Source organism: Rhineura floridana, chromosome 1 (genome assembly GCF_030035675.1).
Source record: "Rhineura floridana isolate rRhiFlo1 chromosome 1, rRhiFlo1.hap2, whole genome shotgun sequence".
NCBI lineage: Eukaryota > Metazoa > Chordata > Lepidosauria > Squamata > Rhineuridae > Rhineura > Rhineura floridana.
This window is the reverse complement of record NC_084480.1, coordinates 252,672,151-252,697,966: the sequence shown is the minus strand read 5'-3', so window position 1 is coordinate 252,697,966 and position 25,816 is coordinate 252,672,151. Positions and strand designations below refer to the sequence as shown.

The 25,816-nt window shown below is 39.2% G+C and overlaps 1 protein-coding gene across 3 annotated transcripts in view; it reads left to right on the top strand.

The window, feature by feature from the left end:
• KLHL14 (kelch like family member 14) overlaps positions 1-3,207 on the top strand; it is a 116,348-nt gene extending 113,141 nt beyond the window's left edge. For all 3 annotated transcript variants that reach the window (XM_061598027.1, XM_061598017.1, XM_061598009.1), the window contains exon 9: positions 513-3,207. In XM_061598027.1, coding sequence (XP_061454011.1) covers positions 513-653 — 141 coding nt within the window. In that variant the 3' untranslated portion in view covers positions 654-3,207. The remainder of the gene's footprint in view (positions 1-512) is intronic.
• The last annotated feature ends 22,609 nt before the right edge of the window (positions 3,208-25,816 follow it).

The following is a 25,816-nucleotide window of genomic DNA, read 5'->3' as shown; positions in this document are numbered from 1 at the left end:
TGCAACGGCTCATTTCCTAATCAAGCAGTTAGACTCTTTCAAAGCAATAAAACTCTATCACTAAAAGCATAGGAAGAAGAAATGCCGTAGGGGAATTTTGCTACTCTCAACCACTCAAGGCTGGTGTCGGAGGTTGGTTTCATCAGGCAGTTGTTGAGGCCCTAGCACTGTGCATTGCTGACTCTTGCCTTCCTGTATGGGTCTTCCACAAAGATAAATGGTGCTTATTCGTGATCTATCTGTTATAATTTCTATAATCCTGCTGAAACCCCCAGACGATTCTCAGGCTCCCACTACCTCTCACTTGTTGCACCCACAGCCCTACTCTCTAGAAGACTCTGTTGTAGTTAAGAAAAAACAGCAAGGAAATGTCTAAATCAAGGAAGTGTGTATAGATTTTAGTTGTGAAGATGAATTCATTGCAAGGACCGGTTCATTTCTACTTGAAGTTATTCTTATTTTGCTTGGATCTCATTTATTCGCTAGTTCAACAAGAGTGTGTTCTGTTACAGGGAGCCTACAAATCTTCTACTATTTGTTACAGTCCTGAGAATGGAACCTGGACAGAGCTTGAAGGAGATGTAGCTGAGCCACTTGCAGGCCCTGCTTGTTCTACGGTCATACTACCTGCGTGTGTGCCATATAACAAGTAACATTCTGGAAGTATTGAAATGAACACTGTTAAATTCTGGAAAGGAATAATGGGTGACTTAAATATTTTAAAGAACAGAGTTCCTGGTACTATATACAACAAGACTCTATCCCAACATTTGCATTTATGATTTTAAAAGAGGACGAGATATAGCTCCCACCTCAGATAGACTGGTATCTTGTCAGACAAGTAGCTTGAATGCATGGAACATTGCACACGTTGACAGATGGCCATTTCAGATTGATCTTCACTTTTCTCTGCTATAAACCCTCATACTGATTCTAAATTTAAAAGGAAAAAAGAATTCTATACATCCAAATGCTGTGTGAACAAACAAGATTATTATTGTGCATTATATTTTATCTGCATGGGATCTGTGTTGAAGTCATGATTTTGCTGCCAGTTAATTCAAAATTGAGATACCAAAAAGCAGTGAATTGCAGAATTGCTTCCCCATTTTAACCCTAATCCATGGCTGCTTCACATGCTCTACAAACAACACATCAGAAGGAAGCCCATAAGAGGTAATGCCATAGTAATGCTTTTGCTTTGAACAAATTGGCCACTCTGCCCTTAAATTCCCATGCCTAAATACAGCCAAAAAAGTGGAAGATTTTCAGACTTACCACAACTGGTGTAACTTACCAGACTGGTGCAACTATCTGATTTTATGTGCACTAGTGTAAATCCAGAGTAATCCATAGATCCTGATTTTATTTTTCTGTATAGTGAATGAAACATTTTGGCCTATACATGTATGTTATTATTATTTTTAAAAGAAGATTTGATTAAGCTTCAAATTATTCCTTAAATTAATTCATTAATACCAACTGCAAGTTAACAAAGGGTTGTATTCAATATTAGTCCTACTTAGGGTAGATCCATTGAAATTAATAAACATGACTACCTTAGGTCCATTAATTCCAATGTGTCCACTCTGAGTAAAACTTAATTCAATAAAGCCAACATATCAACTAATTGATTAGATACCGTTTTTTTCTATTTTATCTCCAGAGACTGAATTCTGTTTTAAGATTGTGTGGTATCGCAGGTCATTAGCAAGTAGCTGTAATTCCTTGATCTCATTTACTATGAAATATTTATAATCTAGCTTTGTACCTTTGATGAAAAGAAATCTGGATGTAGATTTGTCATAACAGGTGTAATGTTTAGTTTTGCTCCACTCAACTCCAACAGGGCTGCAACTTTGGGAGGGGGTAATTTTGAGCATAGAATGGAAGGAGGGTCGAGGATAAACATGCATTTAAGATCCTTCAAGAAGAAATGTATGTAGGAAAGGTCTGGAGCAGAGAAGCATGGGTGTAAGAACCATTAGCATGCCCCCTCCCCAGTTATAAATTGCACTTTCTAAAAGCTGTTGACTCTCTTAAAATAAAAAGGGGTTTAATCATATAAATGCATATTTAACATCTGGTTTGGCCCTAAATCTTTTTTTTCTACTTTATGTAATATTTTTGAAGCATGCTAGACATGGCCATTTCACATTAGTGCTGTGCAAGGCTTTGGGGGATGGAATACTTGTCATACCTTGTCCTGCCTCCATCAAAGTCACATCAGGCCTTTTGAATGGCATGATTATGTTGCCCAGGAATTGGGAAGAACTGCACAGAAAGACTGGGGTTGAGGCCCACTGTCAGTGGATGGAGATGGGTTTTCTGTTTTTGCCCTTCTTAGGACTAATGAGATACTCAAATACTTACTCAGATACTGTGAACTTCCACCTCTTTTCAGCAGCCAGTTCAAAATCTAGCCTGTAATCTGTATGAAAATATGTCTATTCAAAAATGCAAAGCAGTTATAGAATCAAGCTTAGCTTTCCAAAAGCTATATGTACAAATCTCAGCAACTATGATGCATATGGGAGAAAGAAAGAGGCACCGGTAAGAGTAGCCAGAAGTCATAAATAGTAGTTGACCTACAGGAAAGGTAGAAAAATCACACTTTTAAGACTTGGGCTATTAAGAAAGTAATAAAATTAACACGGATAACTATTGGATGTCCCCATTAAGAGTTCCTGAAACTGGAGTACTTGTCCTGGAAACTCAACCCATTTTTCTTATATCGTGCAATCTCTGTTAGTTTGTATTTATTTGTGTTGTTCAGATCAAAAGAATTCCCTGTAAAATAATATGTTGTGCGATCATAACTTGGGGAGGGTTTTTAGAAATCTATATGTATATATAAATATAAGAAAAGTCAACCTGTTACAACTCTAAATAAGAAACATTTTTATGGCATTAAAAAAAAAATCAGGATCTGCCACTGGACATTGTCACACACCACTGTTAAAGTGCCACTTTAATGGGAAAGAATGGGGAATTTCTTGTCCATTTAAAAGGTTTTTTTTAAAAAAACAACAATGATAATCAAAGTATTTATGAGGAATATATGTAAATCTTTCTAATTTTCGGGAAGGCATGACCAAGGAAACCATACAAGTAACCAGTAATGTAAATTTTGTACAGTATTAGAATGTGTAAATGAAGCTTGCTTGCAGAGCGAGGGAACTTTAAATAAAACCTTATGTACTAATACATCTGTCTGACAAATCTCTGCTTATGAAATGTTTAAATAATCTAACATTCAGTGTTTTGAAATTCTTTTAATCACATAAACATGTAAAAACATGAATTATCCAAGACCATCTTTCTCTTCTGAGGCTGTCCTTTGACCTGACTATACAGACCTGTTCATGAAAAAATGGAAGACCAAGTCTTTTGAAGTATTGAATGCACAATTTTTTTGAGCATTTAAAAAATGCCAACTATAACGTCCATCCTTGCAACTGAGACTGCATGTCAGAAGGCAAAAGGGCAGAATGTGCAAGTAGCAATATAATATTTTAAAAGTAATTATCTTATACTAAAGAGAGACTGATGGTGTGTACATGTGTGTTAGAAGCAAGAGAATGGGATGCTGTATTTCATTTTCTTCTTTTGTTCAGAGTTTTAAAATTCATGGCAACCAAAGAAGCTTTACTAGTACTGGAGGTCAGAGTGGTTTGTGGGAGGGGAAGCTAAACAAATGAATTCTAGAGTGCTTGTAATGCCATAAAAGATTCAGTTAATCTGCAGCATAGATGTTGATCAGTGGAACTGAACCCAGCTCCCTGAACCTTGTCAGATTTATTCTATGCATGTCAGTGTTCCACACCAATTACAGATTTCAGAAGAGGCTCTCATGCAAAACTCGGTGCCCTAATATATAAACCAACTCAGATGTAACTAAAATTAAAATCTGACTGTGGCAAATCTCTATGATCCTGATATATGAAAATCCAAATAAATTATTTGTTCACAGAAATGAAAAATAACTTCAGCAGGAAATTTCAAAAAATTACTTATGCAGGATTAATCCAGTCCAATGAATGCATCTTGCATTGATTAGTAAAGCATCCATGAACTGCAAAATAAAACTACAGAAGATGTGCAATGACATTATCTTTTGTGCCCTTACTGAACTAAATAAGAGCATATACTTCTACAAGAGATGTGTCCACTCAGTGTATTATTTTAATTGAAAAGGACTTGAATGCATCTCTTATTGCATTAGTATCACATTGGCTTAGCTCTGTCCAGTAGTGGGTGGGTGGGTGTTATTTTACTTCTCTGGAAAACATAAGTCACTATTTTACAAGTCAGTGTGGTAACTACCCACAGCTTGGCTGAGTTTTTCTCTCTCTCTTGCTGGTTCTGAAGTGATGCTATTCTTTTCTTCCCTCTTCTCTCATGTTTATACTCTTTCTGTGTAGTTTTGGGATAAATGGTTTTATCATCTTATGAGTCCAAACTGTTTTTCTTCCTAGTTCATTGCCCAAATAAATACTGTAATCTTAATTAAATAATGTTTTGGAGTGTGAGCAGTGGGGATGGATATTTGACCTCTTCCACTAGGTATATGGGAGAGGCATACTTGCTTCTCTTTTCTCATTTTGAAGAGAGATAGGTTGATGGGGGTGGGGTGACTGTATGCAGATCCCCTTCATTGATAAATGATGCCTGGAAGCTGGTGGGGTGAAGCCATACCTTGCAGCGTATAATAGCTGTTACTAGCTCTCCTGTCAGCAGGAGCAACTTCTGGCTTCAGTGAAGGTTGCAGTTTTAGACCTTGCATTTTAAGCAGGATGGCCCACACTCTTCAGGGCAGCAACATCTTGGGGAAGCAAGAAAATCTCTGACTGACTAAATATCCTTGTCTAGAGTACTGATCCCAAGACTTCACTCCAGGTTAGGGATGGGATCCATTGGCTGGTGCCAGTTCACAAGCATTCTGTCAAACTAACAGGCTAGCATCGATTTGAGTTTGTTCTGTATCCACTAGCCTGTGCTTTTACCATTCTGGGTTTTTTTCATTCAGAAAAAATAAAGATATTAATATCAATATTTAAATATTTATTTAATATTTATCAGTATTTTGAAGGAAACATCAATATTTTCCTTTAAAATATCAATATTTTGAAGGAAATATCAATAAATTATTCTTGCAATCAATGTTTTAGAGGAGTTTTTTTTAAAGTCTGTTTTCAAAAATTGCTGCGGAAATTCACTGCATTAAAATCCAATCCACAGTGATTGAGAATAAGTGGATTAATGGAAAATTTGGTACCAAATCTGAATTGGGCAGAATTCTAGCACATCCCTACTCAGGGTAGAATAGTTCAGAAACATTTCATTTGGCTATAGGTTGGGTTCAGTTGATCATAAGAGTATGTGGGAAGGCAAGATCTGGGGAAGGCTGTTAGAGGACTGGGAATAAGTCCCAGGATTTTTACACCATAGTCCAGGCTGGGTGGGGCCATACAGGGGGGGTGGGCTACTCTTCTTGGTTACTAGGGGAAGCCATCACCATCCCAAAATTCTGTGCAGAGACTCTTATAGCTAAGCTCTCTAGCAGGTTTTGCATAGCATACACATCTAGTCTTTCAGTGGTATTTTAGGCCAAGACCTCTTTCGAGTTTCTAACTTCATTCAATTTTAACACTAAGGAGCTCACCTCAAAGGGAAACATGCCTCCAGAACACCACACAAACACCCAAGTTTGAAGAGTAAGTTATCTCTGTGGGACCATGAGGGAACAAAATGGTCAATCCATTCACAGTAGTCCTGATCCTAAGTTTAGTAAAAAAAATACCTGGCAAAGGCAGAAATGCAAAGATTCTTCAGTAGACTACAGGTCATGAAGCAAAAGGGACAAGGTGTGAAATAAGAAACCTTCAATCAGATACACTGTAAACAATAGTAACAAACTCTTCCAAAGCCACCAGTACATCTAGGAAGAGATGTCCTTTGGAATCAGATGGCACCACCAGAATTTGGAACCTTGCAGCTACTGGAGCCATAAGCTTACTGGGGTTTGTTGAGATCCAATAGTCTGGGAGAAGCAGGGTGAGAAAGGAGAAAGCATCCCTGCAACCAGAGACATGGAAAATCCAGTAAGCAAGTTAAAGTGAAAGGGATTCAGGCAACAGAGAAAGCCCTTATGCTCATGCATGTAAACACATAACTAGGTCTGTTTCCAGGCCCAATTCAACATGCTGGTTTTAATTTTTAAGGCTCTTAATAGCTTGGGACCAGAGTGCTAGAAAGATCACCTGTCTCTACATGTACTCAACCTGATCTTCTGACACCTTTCCTCTGAGTACCTCCATTGTGGTTATCTACTGGTGGAAGGGCATTTCCAGTGGTGGTGCCCAGGCTATGGACTGTCCTTCCTTGAGAGACTAGCCCCATGTTTACTTTGAAGTAGTTTGAGTGCCAAGTGAAGGGCGTATTGTTTCTAGGCCTTCCCATTCATTCCAGTTTCTAATTTGTTTTATATTTGGCACTGTTTTTATGCTGCCTTTTTGTCTTACTGTTCCTTATTATATATTTTCTCATTTGTTTTAATTCTCATTGTAAGCCATCCTGGTTTACAATGGTGGCTTTTACAGAGCAGTTAAAGTGTGGTTTTTATACCCTGTAGAGCAATCCTATAGAGGGTAGAGGAGGCAGAGAGTCAGTGTCAGTGGAACTGCCAATTTTAAGCCTTTCCAGGTCGTGGTTAAGGTGTTGGACTACGACCTGGGAGACCAGGGTTCGAATCCCCATATAGCCATGAAGCTCACTGGGTGACCTTGGGCCAGTCACTGCCTCTCAGCCTCATGAAAACCCTATTCATAGGGTTGCCATAAGTCGGAATCGACTTGAAGGCAGTACATACATACATACATATACCAGGCTATTGTTGGTCAGGGGAGAAAGAACACTTTTTCTTTTCTTTTCTTCTCTGCCACAGTCAGGTTTCTTCTTAACGTTCCTCCCATTGAGTGCAATGTTGGGAGGATTAAATACAGCAGCTCCAAGACTCGCATAGATTCAAGGAGAAATTTTACATCAGTTAAGTTGTTAACAGTTGTTAAGAATGTAAGAGCCCTGCTGGTTCAGACCAAAGGCCTACCTAGCCCAACATATTGTTTCCTAAAGTGGCCAACCAGATGCCTCTAGGAATTCCACAAACAATACATGTTGTAAAAGAACTTCTTGATACTGTTGGAAGAACTGCACAGTAAGTAGATATTATCTTACTAACCAGTAATCCCCATAACAGTAACCAACTGCAGATACTGATAATATAAGCCACCAAAAAGTTTCTTTTGGTGCTCTCATATCTAGTGTAGCCATCCAGGATTGTGGAGGGATGTAGACTGCTTACTTTTTGGGGAGCAGGGTCCCAGCCAGATTTTTGTGTATGAGCCAATCAGCTTGAAGGAGGAGCATGTTAGCCACTGAGAAGAGTCCTTGTCCTTTCATGTGAACTGGAGCCAGGGTAAAAGGAAACAAGTCAGCCAATGAGAAGACTTTTCTCAGTAGCTAACATACAGCCTTCCCTTTCATGCTGATTGGCTCCTAGAGACATCTATTGTAGCAGAGTATGTTGAAAATTAGGTTCTCAATTAGTGAGTCCATCAAAGCCCAGGCATACTCTGCCAAACACTGGCCTATGCATCAACCTTCATTGGATTCATCACCCTAGTCCTATTTCCTCAGCAGCAACCCAGTGGAACAGGGAAGAACAATCACTCTATGACTGAAAAACACAGACTCAAAAATACAATTGAAACAAATACATTGGTTTATTAAAGTTATAAAGTTCTCAAGAATTAGACTTTGTAATGAAAAATTATGATACAATCATAAAAGATGGAACAAAATATAACAACTGAAAACTTCATTGGTTATATTTGCATAAGCTAAGTAATTAAAATAGTAAAAATATGAACAGAATCAACCATAAATTTTCCTTCCTCCAGTCCACAATTTGTATATTTTTACTCTTAATTTCCTAGAATATTAGATTAAAGAAAGACATAGTTACCTACAAGTGGATAGGCCTGAAGCCTTCAGCTTAGCAAAGCATACAAAAGCAGGGCAGACCAGAGAGTAGGAAGAAAAGAAGAAAAAGTAATCCAAATGCAATTTCCTCCCACCCCTAGAACAGCTAACCACCAACATTTGAATACATCTTTTATATAGACCAGGAAAACTAGATTGGGGGTTGGAATTGTCCAATAATATTACATGAATTTTAATAGTTGTGAGTGGACCCCCCCCCCCAAAAAAAAGAATATACAGTCCAAGAATTACCATAATCTGTCTGGGTCGGGGATAAAACGAGTACCTGAGACCCTTGCATCAGTGACTCTCCACTGGCATCTTTGACGGAGTTTCAAAAACACATTTTATTATTCTTTCACTTTGACATTGTTTTGGCTATCGAGCAGCTTTATACCAACTTCTTATCAGAATCTCTTCTCTGGCAGCAGAAAGTGCAGTGGTCACAGAATGACAAGTAGCCTTCAACCAGAAATGACACACATGGCTCAAAATTGTCCTCCATCTTGGGCTATCATTGCTTCACTATTGCTACTCTATTCTGTGCATCCACTTCTAACCTGACTGCCATAGGTAAAAGTATAGGGTCCAGCAATGAGCTGCTTACTTCTGAACTCTGAGACAACACGGGGAGCAATGGAGAAAAAGTGGGAAATGGGTATGGCTGTGAGGGTGTGTGTTGTGACTATTATTAAGGGCCCCTGCATTTCGGAATTTGCCACAAAATCCATCAACAAAACTCTGTAAAGGCCTCTCCTGTTTTGAAATGTTCCTGTCAATCACAAGCAGTTCCTAAGCAACATCATACTAGCAATATAAAAAGCAGTGTCAGCAGTTCTCCCCAGTCCTGGAGAAATGTCCACATTTGGGGGGGGGGCTTGGGGTTCAGGGTGTTCATATCGGAGCATAGAGATAAGCTTTGGAAAGTGTGTCTGTAGCTTAAGAAAATTAAGGTATTGCACAGCAAGTGAAGAGTGAAATAAAAAGTTGCAGACTAAGGTAGCATCATAGATTCTTTTCAAAAAGGTGTTTTGCAAAATGGAAAAACACAAAGCAGAGTTGGGAGGGGGGTATTCCTTTTTTTTTTTTGACTATTTGGTTTGAACAGGAATACTCTAGAGCTGCTGTTAGTTCTTGGTTATTCAGCATAGAGACCAGGGGTAGAAACAGCAGGCCCAAAGGTCAAATGTGACCCTCCAGTCCTCTCTATCTAGAACTTGGGACTCTTCCAAGGCCGCAACTCACACTGGCACTTGCTCTGCACCTTCCTTTAATGCAATTCCCTGGCAGCAATGTGCTCTCAAACTGTCTTAAAGTCTCCGGCTTGCCTGGTTGGAGAGGGTGTATGTGTGTGAGAAACCTCTGGTTTTTGCATGGCTGGAATGTAGCCTACTGTACAAAGGTAAGAGTCACATCTGACCACTCCTACGTTTGACTCTGGCCACAATCCACCACTAGCATGTGGCCTGCCCCCAAGGGACTGCACTCAGCTCTGCCACACCGTTGAATCACAGCAGCATCAGAACTGTTGATGTGGAATCTAAAATAGCTGCTGAAAACCTGCAAGTATTTCCATGATTTGAAGTGCATGCAGACAGGGCTGTAAGCACAAGACGGAGGAAATGGACACTGGTTGCAAAACTCTGGCTCTTAGCCATATATAATTCCAACTCTATGATTCTATGATTCTATGATAATACTGATACCAGCAGGATTACAGCTTTGCTCTTGTAATAGAGAAGTGTATGATATAACCGACATGGAATGAAGAGCATTTCCAAACAGCTGTTTAAAAGCCTCACAGCCTCTTTAACTCTCAAACACTTAGGGTAGTATTCAATTAACTTTACTCACAGTAGATCCTTTGAAATTAATGACCGTGTGTAACTTAGGTCCATTCATTTCAGTGGGTCTACTCGTGAGTGGAGTTAAACTGAATACAACCTTGAAGGCCAAACTAGATGTATTACTTGTCTGTCAGTTAACCCTAGCTTCCAACTGTTCAGAATAGCTGGTACTGGGACAAGGAGTGCCAGACTAGATTGGGATCATGGTGTAGGGAACAGGGCTCAGGTCTTTTGCCCTCCCCTGCAGTCCTGATCAAATTGCCCGCGCCTGCTATTTGCAATGAAAGGAAAGCACCCTTTGGCACCAGGTGCAAATAGCAGGTGTGGTAGGGGCAAAGTCTTAAATCCCCAGAATGGGGGTTTAGTGCAGATTTATGTACAGATTACAGGTAGCCTTTGTACATATGCAGCTTTTGACAGCACCAGCCTCTATCAAAAGCAAAGCAGCAGCTGCTGCTCAGCACATTCCTAGAGGCATGGACCACCAGACTGGGGCTACTGATCTGATCCAAAATCAGATTTGATGCTAGTACTTCATTAGTGAAAAAATAATAGATTTGCTCTCCCATTCTACCCACAAAAATGAAGAATGCTCAAGTCTTCAACTCACATCAGTTCTGCTTAATGTAATACACCCCTCTACATATCTAATAGGGTGTCTGAAGTATTAAAAATATGGACTATATTAATGTTTAAACTCATGCCCTTCTGATAGTTCTGAACTACTGTGCAGTATGTGTTAAAGCATTTGGTTGTTAGAATTCACAAATACATTGTCATTTACTACTGGGATGAAATCACAGAATTCCATATAGTTGTTGTTGTTATATGCCTTCAAGTCGATTACGACTTATTGAGACCCTGTGAATTAGTTACCTCCAATAGCATCTAGAATTCCATATGCCTGTATATAATTACTCCACCTGCACACCAGATTTCCCTCTTGCTTGATGTGTTTTGTGAATACATCATTTTCTGAAGTTTTCCTAGTTGTGTGTAATATTTAATAACCAGAACATGTAATACTATAACAGGAGAAAGTAGTAATGTTTTTATATATTCTTTAGACCAGTGCCGTAACTAGGCAGGTGCAACAGGGGCACAGGGCACAGGACGAAGGGGGCCCTGAAATGGAACTGACAAAAAAAATTGTCAAATATAATAATATTTTCAAATTTTAAATTTCACCGCCATGCTTTGCTGTGCGGTTCAGATGATGGTGAACCGAGTGCGTCGAGTGGGCAGCCCAGGCAGCCCGTTGCGTTATTTAGCGGTTTAGCTAAAGCTTTAAGTTTGAAGCTTCGACACTAATACAAAACATTAAAACTGCAACTCCGCTTGATATTCTACAGGCTCTTCATGACTTTGGATTAATTGAGTCATATCCGAATATCAATGTTGCTCTCCGAATATTTCTCACTCTTCCCGTTTCTACTGCTTTGTGTGAGAGAAGTTTTAGCAAGTTAAAATTAATTAAGAATTATTTAAGATTGACTATCAGACAAGAACGATTATCCAGTCTTTCCATAATTTTGATTGAATATAATATCATTAAAGATATTAATTATGATGATGTAATCAATGAATTTGCTGAAATGAAAGTCAGAAGTGCAATTAAAATCATTATTTTCATTTATAAATACATGTGAATGATCTTGTATATTTCTTGTGTACACAAAAATTATTTATAAACAATTGTTATATCGTATTTGTTTTATTATTATTCCCCTCCCCCCAAAAAAAATAAGGGCCCAAAAATAAAACCTTGCACAGGGCACATGAAAAGCTAGTTACGGCACTGCTTTAGACTCATAATAATTAGGATGACTAGACTGAGAAAGGATAAGGATCCTGCATCTCTTAGAACTATGATAAAGACTTGGATTCCTGCATTGAGCAGGGGGTTGGATTCGATAGCCTTATAGGCCCCTTCCAACTCTATTATTCTATGATACTATGACAGAAACTCCCTCAAGTGCTGCTGCTTTTGTTGCAGCTCAGGATAAAATTACACCTGTTGAATTTAAAAATCAAAAGGAAGAGAAGCCCTGCTCCTCTTGGAATATGATCACCCTAACAACATAAAGATACTTGTTTTGCAGCAAAAGCAGCAGATTAATCAGCTACTGATGTATTAAGAACAACTGTAGAATCATATAATCATAGAGTTGGAAGGGGACTATAAGGCTATCAAGTCCAACCTCTTGCTCAATACAGGAATCCAAATTAAAGCATACCCAACAGGTGGCTATCCAGCTGCCTCCTGAATGCCACTAGTATTGGAGAGTCCACCACTCCCCTGAGTAATTTGTTCCATTGTCGTACTGCTGTAACAGTTAGGAAGTTTTTCCTGATGTTCAGTCAAATTCTAGCTTCCTGGAACTTGAGCCCATTTTTCCAGATCTTGCAATCTGGGACAATCAAGAAGAGATCCTGGCCCTCTTCTGTGTGACAACCTTTCAAGTACTTGAAGAGTGCTATAAAATCTCCCCTCAGTCTTCTCTTCTCAAGGCTATGCATGCCCAGTTCTTTCAGTCTCTCCTGTCTCCTCATAGGGCTTTGTTTCCATGTAATGTTGTTTCAGGATTATTGTGAGCAAAATGAATGTGAAGTATTAACCAAACTACATAAAAAGGAATTGTAGTGAAGAACAGATCTAGGCTGCTTGTACAAAGAAACAGAAGACAGAATGGCTAGCTGTTTTCTTGTTGTTGCTATATGCCTTCAAGTCAATTACCACTTATGGCGACCCTGTGAATCCTTTGGATGTATTAATAGGGTTTTCTTGGTAAAAGGTATTCAGAGGTGGTTTACCCATTGCCTTCCTCTAAGCCTACGGCACGGTATTCCTAGGCAGTTTCTCATCCAAGTACTAACCAGGCCTGACCCTGCTTAGCTTCCAAGATCAGATGAGATCAGGCTTGTTCAGGGTAGTATGTTCATAGATGGTTAGCTGTTACTTTTGCCTTTATCATATCGGATTTGAGAGCGGTATTGAGATTATTTCCAGTAAGTGGTCCTAAAACTATTTCCATAGAAAGTGGGCTTTGCAAATGATTTGTAATATTCCTATGGGTTTTTTTTCATTTGTACCCAGAACATAAAGAAACCTGATCCATCTTTTTCACAAAAGCATACAAGACACAGCAACAAACAGACAGAAGGAAGGAAACAGATGCATACAAGCAAGGTGATCTCAAAGATATATGGAATATACATTTGTATCTCTCTCCCACTGATGCTTTATGTTACTAGACCCTGACAATTCCAGATTCAGAAGGAAGCCGCTTCATGGGACTGGGAGAGGAGCGGCAGGAGAAGTTTCTTTCTGAGAAATTCTGACTTAACCCCAAATTCTTGCTTCTGAATCCTGAAGTAACCCCAACACCAACCACCCCAGAAATTTCAGATGTTATACTGAAAACTGTCTTAGTCCATCAAGGAATATTTCTGCATCCTGGTAGAGCTAACTGAATTGTGTCTACATATATTAATTAGATCCTCTTACACTTCCAGATTCTGAAAATTGAGTGCTTACCTTCAGTTCTCCTAGTACTCATGAGATGCTCACTATGGTCTCTCTCCCACTCCCTGATATATATGAAGCAAATAATTTTAGCCAAACATCTGTAATATGTTAGCCAATAAACCACCAAATCCTTTGCATACTACATGAACTGCACCCTCACCATTGTTTTCCTCCCATCCCCTTATTGAAAACAGTCTGGATTGCTATTGTATTGTTCAGTGAAGGATTGCATCCTTACCACTGTGATTCTCTCTGCCAACATACAAAACAAATAGAACAGGAGCAGGATGGGAAAGTAAAGAGGATGAGGACTTCAAAACAGTGAGTCACTCAGTGCAAAAGGTCAAATTTCATCTGCATATTCTTAACAGTGGGGACATTCTGCACATCCCCAGAGTGCACTAAGTGATGCAGTAAACCAATAAATTAGAAGAATGTAAATTCTTTAGTAGGAATGGCACACAGGGAAATGCTTCCTCATAATTGTTTTCATTGAAATAATGTATACTCTTCCTAAAACTCAAACTGGTACAAAGCTGAGTAAGATATCAAAACCAGTTGGAATTGCAAAATTTGCAGTGATACCCTTATCTGTTATGTCTATAAAAATCCTTATGGTGAAATGGTCAAGAGTTAACAGTGATCACTCAACAAAATCAAGCCTTGAGTAAAGGACTTTCCTCTCCTTTTAGTTCCACTATTCTGTTCACCTTATCTCTCATTAGACTAAATTATACACTAAAGGCCTGAGTGACCTCTAATATTAAGTTATAATATGGGGGGGGGGTTAAGTTTCACAGAAGTTTTCCAAGATTGCAACTTGTGTAGGTAGAGCTCATTTCATTCATCATCCAACAATGTAATCTACTTGTGTCTATAGAGGTTATTTCAGTGGGAGTAGCAACGCCGTTGTCCTAGAGCTAGTCTGGAAATGTAGAACCACCACACCAGGGGAACAATGCCAGTGCAAAGGGGAAGATAGATAAGTGTGTTTGTGGAGAATCAGACATGGCCAACTTAACCTCTTATCCTCCCTCAGGGCCCTGTACAAAGTTATGCCTATCATAACTATGTCTAGGCCAAACTTTTGTAGGACAGAGAGGAGACAGACTCCGGTGTGTCTTGGAACAAGATGTTTATTTAGCTCATCCTGTTTTGAAGTTGAAACTCCTTTGTCATTGCTTAGACAGCATTATTTACTTGCAGAGATGCAGTAAGAAAAAATTATCTTACAGCCTCCTAGCTTTTTTGAAGCTGTTTTTATTTCGGGTGTGCAAGATAAAAGCTTTTTTGAAGTTTGAGAAACTCACAAACATTCACAGCTTCAGACAAACTCTCCTCTCTGTTCTACTGACCTTGGTGCTTTTCCCTTTTCTTGTTTAGGCCAAACTTTTCCCTGCAAGAAATTTGGGGTAAAATTGGGCGTGGGGGAATATACCTTACAATACCTTTCCCTTTTGTTTCTTCTGTGGCTGTTTACAGCCCCAATGATTTGTCACTCTGCTTCTCATTTTATCTGTATGCAAGCATATTTGCCTAGCTTCTGCTGGTGCTCAGGCAATAAGGGGGGACAGTTCTTCCCCAACTCTGGGAAAACTTTGCCAAGCTTCACAGGGCTCCCCTCAAACTACTGACAAGACAGTCCAAGTCTGCATCCTAAATGTGGGGCTGTGAAGTTGGGGGGGTGTGTTCACTCAGGCCTAACTAATTAAAGCACGCCCATTGGAGGATATGATCCTATCTTTAAGTTACATAACTGCACAGGAACAAGCTGGAAAAATCCTCTTGCATTAGCAGAAAACACACTTCTGTTGGTGTATTGAATCCACGCTGGCACAGCAACACATCAGCCCTCTAGCTATATTGGAGGATAGGACTCGGGACAATCAAGCAGGTGACCAGACAGCTACTCGACTCTCACAGAAGTGTGGATTTACCATACCTTGTGCCATACAGATTACAAGCGAGACCTACAAAGAGCAGCAGAGAATAGAAGAAAGCTAGTGTTTGCTATATACGGTTGCTATCCTAGTCCTCCCAGGGCTCCTATGCCTCTCTAGAATGTATGGCAAAAATAAATATAACAGGTTCAGTTTTACCTAGATGGAATAATGAGAATATCTACAATGCCTCAGTCAAACTTCCACTCTCTTATTCTCAGTTTGGGGGTTAATTGGTGGGGGCGGGTGATGATGTTGTCAGGACAATACTTAAAACATCCAATGAAGGGAGATACATTAGAATTTTGTCTTAGGTTGCTGTTGGTTGTGCTCCATGAAATTGCATATTTTTAATCTATAAGCAGCCTATCAAGAGTCAAGCAGTCCTATAAGAAGAAGGGTTGCCAACTTTGTTGTGCCTCGTGATATCGTAACTCACCCCACTAACGCTATTCACTGAAAACTATTTCAGCTGCTGTTATGACAGCAAACTGAAGAAACCCCTCCTCCACTTGTATTGCATCTCTAACATCTTCATGATAGGATACAAAATAAGGACAGTTATCCTACCCATAATCTTGCTACTGGACCACCTGTAAGAGTAGTAGGGCATAGGATAACAGCTCAGTTGCCTCCTGACTCCCACACCATTACTGCTAATGTTTTAAAGTAATTAACTGTACTGAAGAAGAAGGATGTCAACAATAGGGTCTTTTAGCAAAATAACTACTACATATTGGCAAGCCACCAATGCGCATGTGGAAAGCATAGCTGGATGAGGTAGAGGAGATTTAAATAACACAGAGTAGGCAGAGTGAAGCCATTTGTTTGTGTGCCAGGCACTCTGATTGGCTATCACACTGCACTGTCCTGGGGGTGTATGGTTCTTCTGAGCCTTCATTCCACAAAACTAGGTATAGTAGGGATTAAACCTGGGACCTCTCATACGCTAACATTGTGGTGTTCCACTGAATTATAGTCTATTCACTAATAGGCAAAAAAACCTTGCAGTTTGAATGTACCTATAGCCCACAGATATTTCTACTAAACTTTAAAAAGCAGGGAAATTGGGCAGCTATAGTGAATGCACCGGGGAGCAGGAGACCTGAACTCCTCTCTCAGATATTGTACTGCCCTACAAAGTTGTCAAAATGCAAACACAATTTGGGTTGGTCTTTCACAGTCCAATCCACTTGCTGTGTAGCTTCGAAGAATTTGGTAACATGTGCCTCTGAGCATATGGTGAGTGGTGGCAACACCTGCCATCTCCAAAGATGAATTATATTTTTGTATGTTTGTTGGTGTTCTTCTTACTTTGCTTCTTTCCTGTGTTACTAATGTTTCTACAGATAATCTAAACCAGAAAATCCCCCCCTTCCTTATTCATCCTAGAAATCTGTGTCAAATGTATTTTATTAATTTCAAAGTTTTTTTATTGGTCATTGTCATGTGATGGTGAAGACAGCCTTTTGTGTTTTATATTGGAGGTTATGTTCTATTTCTATTTTGGGTGCATTAACAGTTGAATCTGAAACTGCAGTTTGATGTAAAATCAGACTGATTACAATATGTTGCTACTTCAGTAATGACTCTTAGCTGTTGGTAAAAAGAGGATGCATGCTATGTTTAAACCTGTTCATTTAAAACAAGGTGGGCATGGTCAATTAAAAACATAGAGCACACCTAGAATTTTACTAGAATATATTTCACCTCCCACTGTTTTATCTTGTGCAAATTGAGACACTCCTGAGGTCCACTGGAGATTATTCTGCAGAAGTCAGTGCCATTATTCCACAATTATGTTTGGAGTTTTTTTAGTATAAATTTTGCAAAGTGTTGCTGTACTTCACATATTCATAGAAACAAAAGCAAAAGAAAATGATTTCCTATAGGAAACTTCACTAAAATTGCAAAGTAAATCAGACATATTTAAAGTGACCATCTGAACTATATCAACTGTCTTAATAATGTTGCTTCCTCCCGGCTAAAACAAGATCAGCACAGGACATATCTTCTTTCTATTATTTGGGCTGATTACAGGTGTTGCCACCACTCACCATATGCTCAGAGGCACACGTTACCAAATTCTTCCAAGCTACACAGCAAGTGGATTGGACTGTGAAAGACCAACCCAAATTGTGTTTGCATTTTGACAACTTTGTAGGGCAGTACAATATCTGAGAGAGGAGTTCAGGTCTCCTGCTTCCCTGGTGCATTCACAATAGCTGCCCAATTTCCCTGCTTTTTAAAGTTTGGTAGAAATATCTGTGGGCTATAGGTACATACTTAAACCGCAAGGTTTTTTGCCTATTAGTGAATTTCCCTGCTTTTTAGTCCGGGAGGTAAGAAATGGGATCCTGTGCAAGTTTGCTGAGAATGGATTGATCATTTGCATGCTTATTGAGTTAAGTGGGATTTACACACACACACCAGGCAATCATGCTTAGGATAGGTGAAACTGACCACAGGGGATGGGGCAGAGAGGAGGGGGAGGAGGAAGGGGTGGAAAGGCAGAGGGGAGGAATGGGATGGGAGCAGGCAAGAGGGGGAGGGGAGAAGAAGGACAGATGTGGTCATTTGCATGTTTATTGAGTTCAGTGGGATTTACTCCCGTGCAGTCATGCTTAGGATAGGTAAAACTGACTGGGGGGAAGGGATGGAGGGCTGGAGTGGGCAAGGATGGCGGAAGAAGGGAGAGGGGAGGAGAAAGGGAGAGGAAAGGGGAAGGAGGGAAAAGGCAGGTCTGATCATTTGTATGATTATTGAGTTGAATCGGATATACTCCTATGCAATCATGATTAGGATAGGTAAAACTGACCAGGCTGGGCCTGCCAACCAAGATGTCTTCTGTATCTTTCTAAGTTGGGCAGGGGGAAGGGACAATTCTACCTTGTGGTTTTTCCCATTACAATGTTGCAAGAACACCGGCACTTGGCTGACTTTCTCTTCTCCTAAAGATACAGGATCAGTCTCAGGCCCTGAACCTGGCAACCCTACCTCCCACCCAAATTTAAAACAAAGCTGTCCCTGGCCACATCCACACCAGGCCTCTATTACACTTTGGACAATCATTATTTATTTATTTATCTATTTATTTAGTGTATTTATATACCGCCACATAGCCGAAGCTCTCTGGGCGGTTTACAATAACTAAAAACATTGAAAACAAATATACAAATTTAAAAACACATCTTTTAAAAACAATTTAAAACAATTTATCATGGCTTCTCTCAAAGCCATGGCTCAAAGCCAATCATGGCTTCTCTCAAAGAATCCTGGGAAGTGTAGTTAGTGAAGGGTGCGAGGAGACGCCCTGTTTCTCTCACAGACCTTTAATCAGAGTGGCTGACTGTTAAACCATTCTCTCAGGGGAATAGGAGTCTCTTAGCACCCTTCACAAACTACACTTCCCAGGATTCTTTGAGGGAAGCCATGACTGTCTCAAGTGAAATCAAGTCTGGTGTGGGTGTGGCCCTCTGATTAGCCAAGCCCAGCAGCTGTGAGGCTTTTAGAACACTGTCAGTTGGTCCTTACTGAGCATGCCCCGCGTTATAATAGGCTTCCAGCCAAAAATTCTTAAATTAATTAAAAATCAACCAGGCATTTTTTAAACTTTTAAACTGCAGCAGATGAAGGTCAGAGTATGGGGCAATGTCAGTATTAGCATTACAGGTACTCTGTGAACATGGCTGATTTTTAATGAATTTCAACAGATTATGAGAACTCTGACAGAAAAAAGTCCAAAAGGGCTCTGAGGTTTTTCTCTCTCTTTTTACACTTTTTACACTTTTTACACTTTGAACTATTCTCTCTGACTGTTTTGTGTATCACCATGAAAATTGAGAGGGTTGTTAAGCAAGCGTTTCTGAGTTCAGAACTATAAGTTTTGTAAGGTTTTGTTTTGAAATGAGCTTATGGGAAACATCAGAATGGCATGGGGGTATTTTCAATTTAACATTGCGGAATGTGAAAAATCCTCACTGACTATAGTATACAGCCATTCTCGTGGCTGTATAATAAAAGGCCCTTTTAGCACTGGGCTTTATGGCTGGGTCTTGGATCCAATGCATGGGATGTGGGGCAGGAGAGTATCATGAGATCTGCTTCCATCTGGTTTGGGGGCTGTGCAGTTAGGATATTGTCTCTGAGCTTGGAAGACTTTGGGCTTAATTCTGCTGTCTTGCCCTCTTCCATCAAAAATTGTTGCCACCAAGATACCCCAAAGTTAGCAAGGCTTTGTTTTGTGGAGATTTACCCAGCAGTAGATATCAAATTCACATCTTTTCTTTCCCACTGAGCTACCAGCCATGTCACAGTGAATTTGATCTCATAGCATCCTTACATCCTTGTCCATGTGGGCCTTCCTCAAAGTGCCCAACAGAGCAAAATAGAACATTAAGAATATAATTCTGCTATGTTAGGTCTTTACATTCTTGTAGTTTTGACAGAAATATATTTGTATCTCTTTGGATTTTGACCCTTACTCCTTGAAAGTGATCACGGGGTATGAAAAATGAACCCCTTTCACCCCCCAAAATTAATTTCACTGACTACATCAAGAAGCAGGTCTGCACACTTCCTATCTTTCAAGGCTTCTATGCCTGACTGCATTTATGTTCTCATTTAGCATCTCAAAATGGGCACTTTCTTTCAAGAAGGATTACTGCATGAATCACCTGCTTAGTTAATCTGACATTAGCATACTGTCACCCATTAACTGCATTATAACTACTATAGATTTCACAATTCCCCCTACCATCAACACTCCAAAATAGATTTCTCCAACTTTACAAGGACATTTGTTGCTTTCTGTCTTTTGCAAACTCTAATATCTGTCAATCCAGCACAGTATCTGTTGATAGCTTTGGGAGGGATGAAATAATTATGAATATCCTGCAGGGCTCCCCTATATAGCCCATAATCTTTCTTGGTGATTTATAAGAAAGTATTTTAAAATCAACTCTTTAATACTGCAAGAAACTACTTTGAAATCCAAGCAGCTCTCAGGCATCTTTTCAGACTCCAAAATAAAGACACTGAGGAGCAGAATTACATATTTTTTTTCTTATGTATGGTAATTCATAAAAGGCAGATTGGAGCTAACACCCCTAGCAGGAAAATTAACCATTCAGAACATGATCTTATTGCTCACAAATATTTTAGGTGTATATTGCTATTCACAAGGGCAGACACTTTAGAATTCATTTAAGATTTGTGGGTTCTTGGAAGCATAATTCCATTAGGTAAGCATTGTTAGGGATAAATTGAAACCCCCAGTGCTTGTAAAACTATAGTTCACTTGTCCTACCTAAACCAGCTTGGGCTTCACGGGAAATAGAACCAAAGTGGCCTTTATTTGACTTTTGATATAAAATGTCGGTTTATTTCCTGGTGACCTGACCCTTACCTACATTCCAGTGGCTCGCATAATAAAAGCCGGTTTAAGCTAGAAACTTCCCTACTATGCATTTCTGTATCACATTTATGCTTATGGCCTTGCTTATTGTTACAAATGTTCCTTGCATAGATATGTGATACGCTGTTCCAATGTCCCACAAACCTTGACTGTAAAACTCCTTTGATATGTAAGCAAAGTAATATCGTGTCTGTCTCCAGTTTAGGGGGCGCCCGGTTGCAGCTGGGCCTCCCCTCAATAGTTGCCTTTGTCTGTTGTTGCATAGTGCTTATCTCAAGGACATGTGAAGTATGCAGACATAGAGTCTGAGAGATAGTCTTGATGTTTCCTCTTTTGTCCTTTCCCCTGTACCCCCTTACCTCCTTACATATGCCCCAAAGCTGTAACAGTTAGAAATTGCTTCTTTTGTATTTTATGACGTGAACCCGATATTGTAAACTTCGGGGTAAGCCTATATAAACCCTTGGACACCAATAAACGAGGTTCCCATGCTGGCCTGCTTCGGCTTGTAAGTATTGGGTCCCCTTTGCAAAGGTTTTTGTCTCGTGTTACTTGATCTCTGATAGTGGGTTCATTTGCACTCAACTCCGCACTCTTCCCGGGTGTAATAAGCGAGTTGGGGTTGACAGGGCGACTTGCGTGTTGGGTTTGGACCTAACAATTGGGGGCTCATCCGGGATCCCTTGTGCGGACCCCCTTTTTGCCATTGCACCCCTTAATTTGATAACAGGCGCCACGAGAGAATTTTCTCGGTTATCAATAAAAGCGGGCGGCTTTGACACTTTGGGGATAAAGCACAGTTGAGGAAAAACCCGTTATCAGACGTTATGGGAAATAAAGGGAGTGTGCCGGTAAAGGACAGCCCTTTGGGAATCATGTGTATGCTGTGGCAAGAGGAGGAATTGCCTGTGCGAAGGAGAGGCCTGAAAAAGAAAAAGATGATAGAGCTCTGTGAGGAGGAGTGGCCGCGGATGACTGCAGTGTCGGTGCCGGGTGAACGGTGGCCGAGGGGTGGGTCCTTTGAAACCGCTCCGCTACTGGGAGTGCGGAGACGGATTGGGGATACCCACCTGGATCAATTGGAATTTTGGCTCCTATGGAAAATAGGGTCGCAAAAATGGGATAGTCTTACTTTGATGGCAGTGAGAACTTTGTCCATTGAGGAACCCCCTCCTCATTATTTTAATGACGACACGTCAAGTAAAAGAACGGTCTTGAATCGTTCTATAATACCCTCTGCTCCGGATCCGCTCCCAGCTCCCGGGGGCGGAGATCCCAATCCGGAGGAAGGGGCCTTTTCATTTGTGTCAGACAATGAGACAGATGAAAAGGGGAAAGAGAAGGGGGCCTCAGGGGGCATGGACACGCGCAAGCGAAAAAAGGAAAAGAAAAGAAAAGAGGCAGAAGCGTTGGAGATGCCTTTGCTTGTACATGATCAGCCGTACGTGGATGGCCATGGGGGTATCCAGTGTACTGAGGTGGTTGAATTAAAGAGTTGGTTGGAATGGGACTTAAAAGAATGGAGTAGAATGGCTGGAACTTTCGGGGAACAGCCAAGGAGAATTAGAGAACTGTTAGGCAGGTTGTTTGAAAGCCACAATCCGACGTACTCGGATGTGGAGCATTTGTTGAGAAGGGTACTGACAGGTGAAGAACGTAGCAGGTTGTGGACAATGGAGAATGCTTGGGCTGCGGAGGCGGCAACAAATAGAGCTTGGTCAGACCGAGCGCAAACAGCTGCAGCTTGGGCAGCGGGAGACTGGACGCAGCCTCGCCGCGCCCAGCTGCAGACCGATAGGGATAGGATTTTGACACTCTTGGAGCGAATGTCACAGAAACCCCCCAACCAAGCTAAATTCATGGCGATCAAACAAGAAGCCAGCGAACCTCCCAGAAAATTCTGGTCGCACTTGTTGGAGGGAGCACGTAGTTATACCAATCTGAACCCAGAAAACGTGCTGGACCATCCGACCCTCATTGCCAATTTTGTTCATCAAGCGCAGCCAGCGGTGAGGGATTATTTTCTGAATTTCAGACCCGGATGGGGGGGGAGGCTGTGACTGTGATTTTGGAAGTAGCGGATTTTGTGTGGGACAAAGACAAGGAGAAAAGTAGAAAGAAGGAGAAGAAGGAGGATTTTTTTTTTATATATAGTTTTTATTCAAATTTTTCCAAAAAACAAACAAAACAAAGTAAGAAAAAACATAACAATACTACAACAAAAAATAAAAATAAAATGGTTGACTTCCGATTTGTCACAGATCAGCTATAAGTATATAATATACATCAAACCTGTCCCTTAATATGTACATACAGAATCCCTTTTCTCCATAAGCTGTCTTAATTAATCATCAAATCCCAGTATCATCATTTTATTTTGATCTTTCGACAAAAAGTCTAAGAGAGGCTTCCAATCCTTAAGGAATGTATCTGTCGATTTTTCTCTAAGTAAACACGTCAATTTATCCATTTCTACTAAGTCCATTAATTTCAGTAGCCATTCTTCCATTGTTGGTATTGATTCCATTTTCCACTTTTGTGCATATAATAATCTTGCTGCCGTAATCATATATAATAATATTCTTCCATATTTCTTTTCTATTTGTTTATCCATAAAACCCAGTAAAAAAAATTCTGGTTTTGACTGAATATTTATCTTTAAAATTTTTTGCATCTTCCTACCTATCTGTGCCCAGAATAATTTCGCCTTTTTACATGACCACCACATATGATAAAAAGATCCTTCTTGTTGTTTACATTTCCAACAAACATTAGAGACATTACTATACATTTTTGACAGCTTTTCTGGAGTCATGTACCAACGGTACATCATTTTATAAAAATTTTCTTTAAGATTATAACATAATGTAAATTTCAAGCCTTTTTTCCACATATTTTCCCATTGATCCATTTGTATGTTATGACCAAATTTTTTTGCCCACTTTACCATGCACTCTTTTACTTGTTCTTCCTCCATATCCATTTTCAATAAAAGTTTATACATTTTTGCAATTATGTTTTCATCATTTGTATACAAACCTATTTCAAAATCAGATTTACTTATTTCAAACCCATACATTTTCTTGTCCATTTTATATCTTTCTAACAATTGTAAATAGGCAAACCAATGAAAACTATATCCTTCCTTTATCAATTGTTCTCTCTCTTTCATTGTGTATTCTCCATGTACATTTTCTAATAGTTCTTGATAAGTTAACCATTTCTCTTTTCCAGACATTTCTCTTCTATAAAACGCTTCTTGACTTGAGACACATAATGGTATTTTCGAATAAAACCTTGGTTTGTATCTATTCCATATTTTCAACAGAGAACGTCTTATAAAATGATTGTTAAAGTCTACGTTTACTTTTACTTTGTCATACCATAGATATCCATGCCATCCCCACTTCAGATTGTGGCCCTCCAAATCCAATAGTCTTTTATTCCTCAATAAGATCCATTCCTTTATCCAGACTAAACAGCAGGCAGCAAAATAAAGTCTCAAATTTGGTAATCCCAGTCCTCCTCTTTCTTTAGCGTCTTGAAGTAATTTAAATTTAACTCTTGGTTTTTTTCCTTGCCATACAAATTTAGAAATATCTTTTTGCCATTGTTTAAAAGGTAAATCAGAGGATATTACAGGTATTGTTTGAAACAAAAACATCATTCTCGGTAATACATTCATTTTTATCACAGATATTCTACCCATTAATGACAGTTGTAATTTATCCCATCTTAGCAAGTCTTTCTTAATCTCTGTCCATAATTTTTCGTAATTATTATGAAACAGCTTTGAGTTTTTATTTGTCATGATGATGCCTAGATATTTCAACTTTTTTTCTATTGTAAAATCTGTCTTGTCCATTAACTCTTTCTGTTCCCTTGAAGTTAAATTTTTCACCAACATCTTTGTTTTTTGATTGTTGATCTTAAATCCTGCTAACGGTCCAAATTCTTTTAATTTGTCCATCAATATATGAATTCCTTCCAAAGGGTTTTCTAGTACAATTATCAAATCATCAGCAAATGCTCTCAATTTATATTCTTCTTTTTTTATTTTTAATCCCGAAATCCTTTTATCTTGCCTTATATCTCTAAGCAGCACTTCTAAAACCAGAATAAATAAAAGGGGAGATAATAGACATCCCTGTCTTGTACCCTTTTGTATTTCACATGAATCCGTTAAGTCTCCATTAACAATTATCTGGGCCTTCTGTGATGTATAAATCGATCTGATCCATTTTATAAAGTTGTCTCCAAAATCCATTTGCTCCAAAACCTGGAACATAAATTTCCAATTCAAATTATCAAATGCTTTTTCAGCATCTAAAAAAATCAAAGCTGCTTGTTTATCATTTCGTTGTTCTAAATATTCCAACACATTCAAAACATTCCTGACGTTGTCACGTAATTGTCTTTTAGGTAAAAACCCTGATTGATCTTCCTGAATAAATTGTTGCAATATTATTTTCAATCTTTCAGCCAAAATCATTGTAAAAATTTTATAGTCATTATTCAGTAGAGATATTGGCCGATAATTTTTTGTTTTAGTTAAATCTTGGTCCTCTTTAGGTATTAATGTTATATTAGCATTTTTCCAACTATCCGGTATCTTTCCCTCTTGCAAAATAGAATTCATTGTAGACTGTAAGGGTAGCAAGAGTTCTTCCTCCAAACATTTATAATACATTGCAGATAGCCCATCTGGTCCTGGCGCCTTTCCTAATTTAATTTTATTTATAGCTTCAGATATCTCTCTTGACGTAATAGGGCCATTAATAACTTGTCTCTGAAAATCTGTAATTTTCGGCAAATTCTGTTTAGATAAATACTCTTCTATTTTTTCAGATGGAATTTCTTGACACTTATACAATGTTGAGTAATATTGATGAAAAATCTTTTTGATTTTTACATTATCTGTCAGCGTCTCATCTCCTTCTTGTATCTTTAAAATAATATTTTTTTGACGTTCTTTTCTTAATTTATATGCTAACCATTTCCCAGGTTTATTTGCAAATTCAAAAGTCCTTTGTTTAGCAAA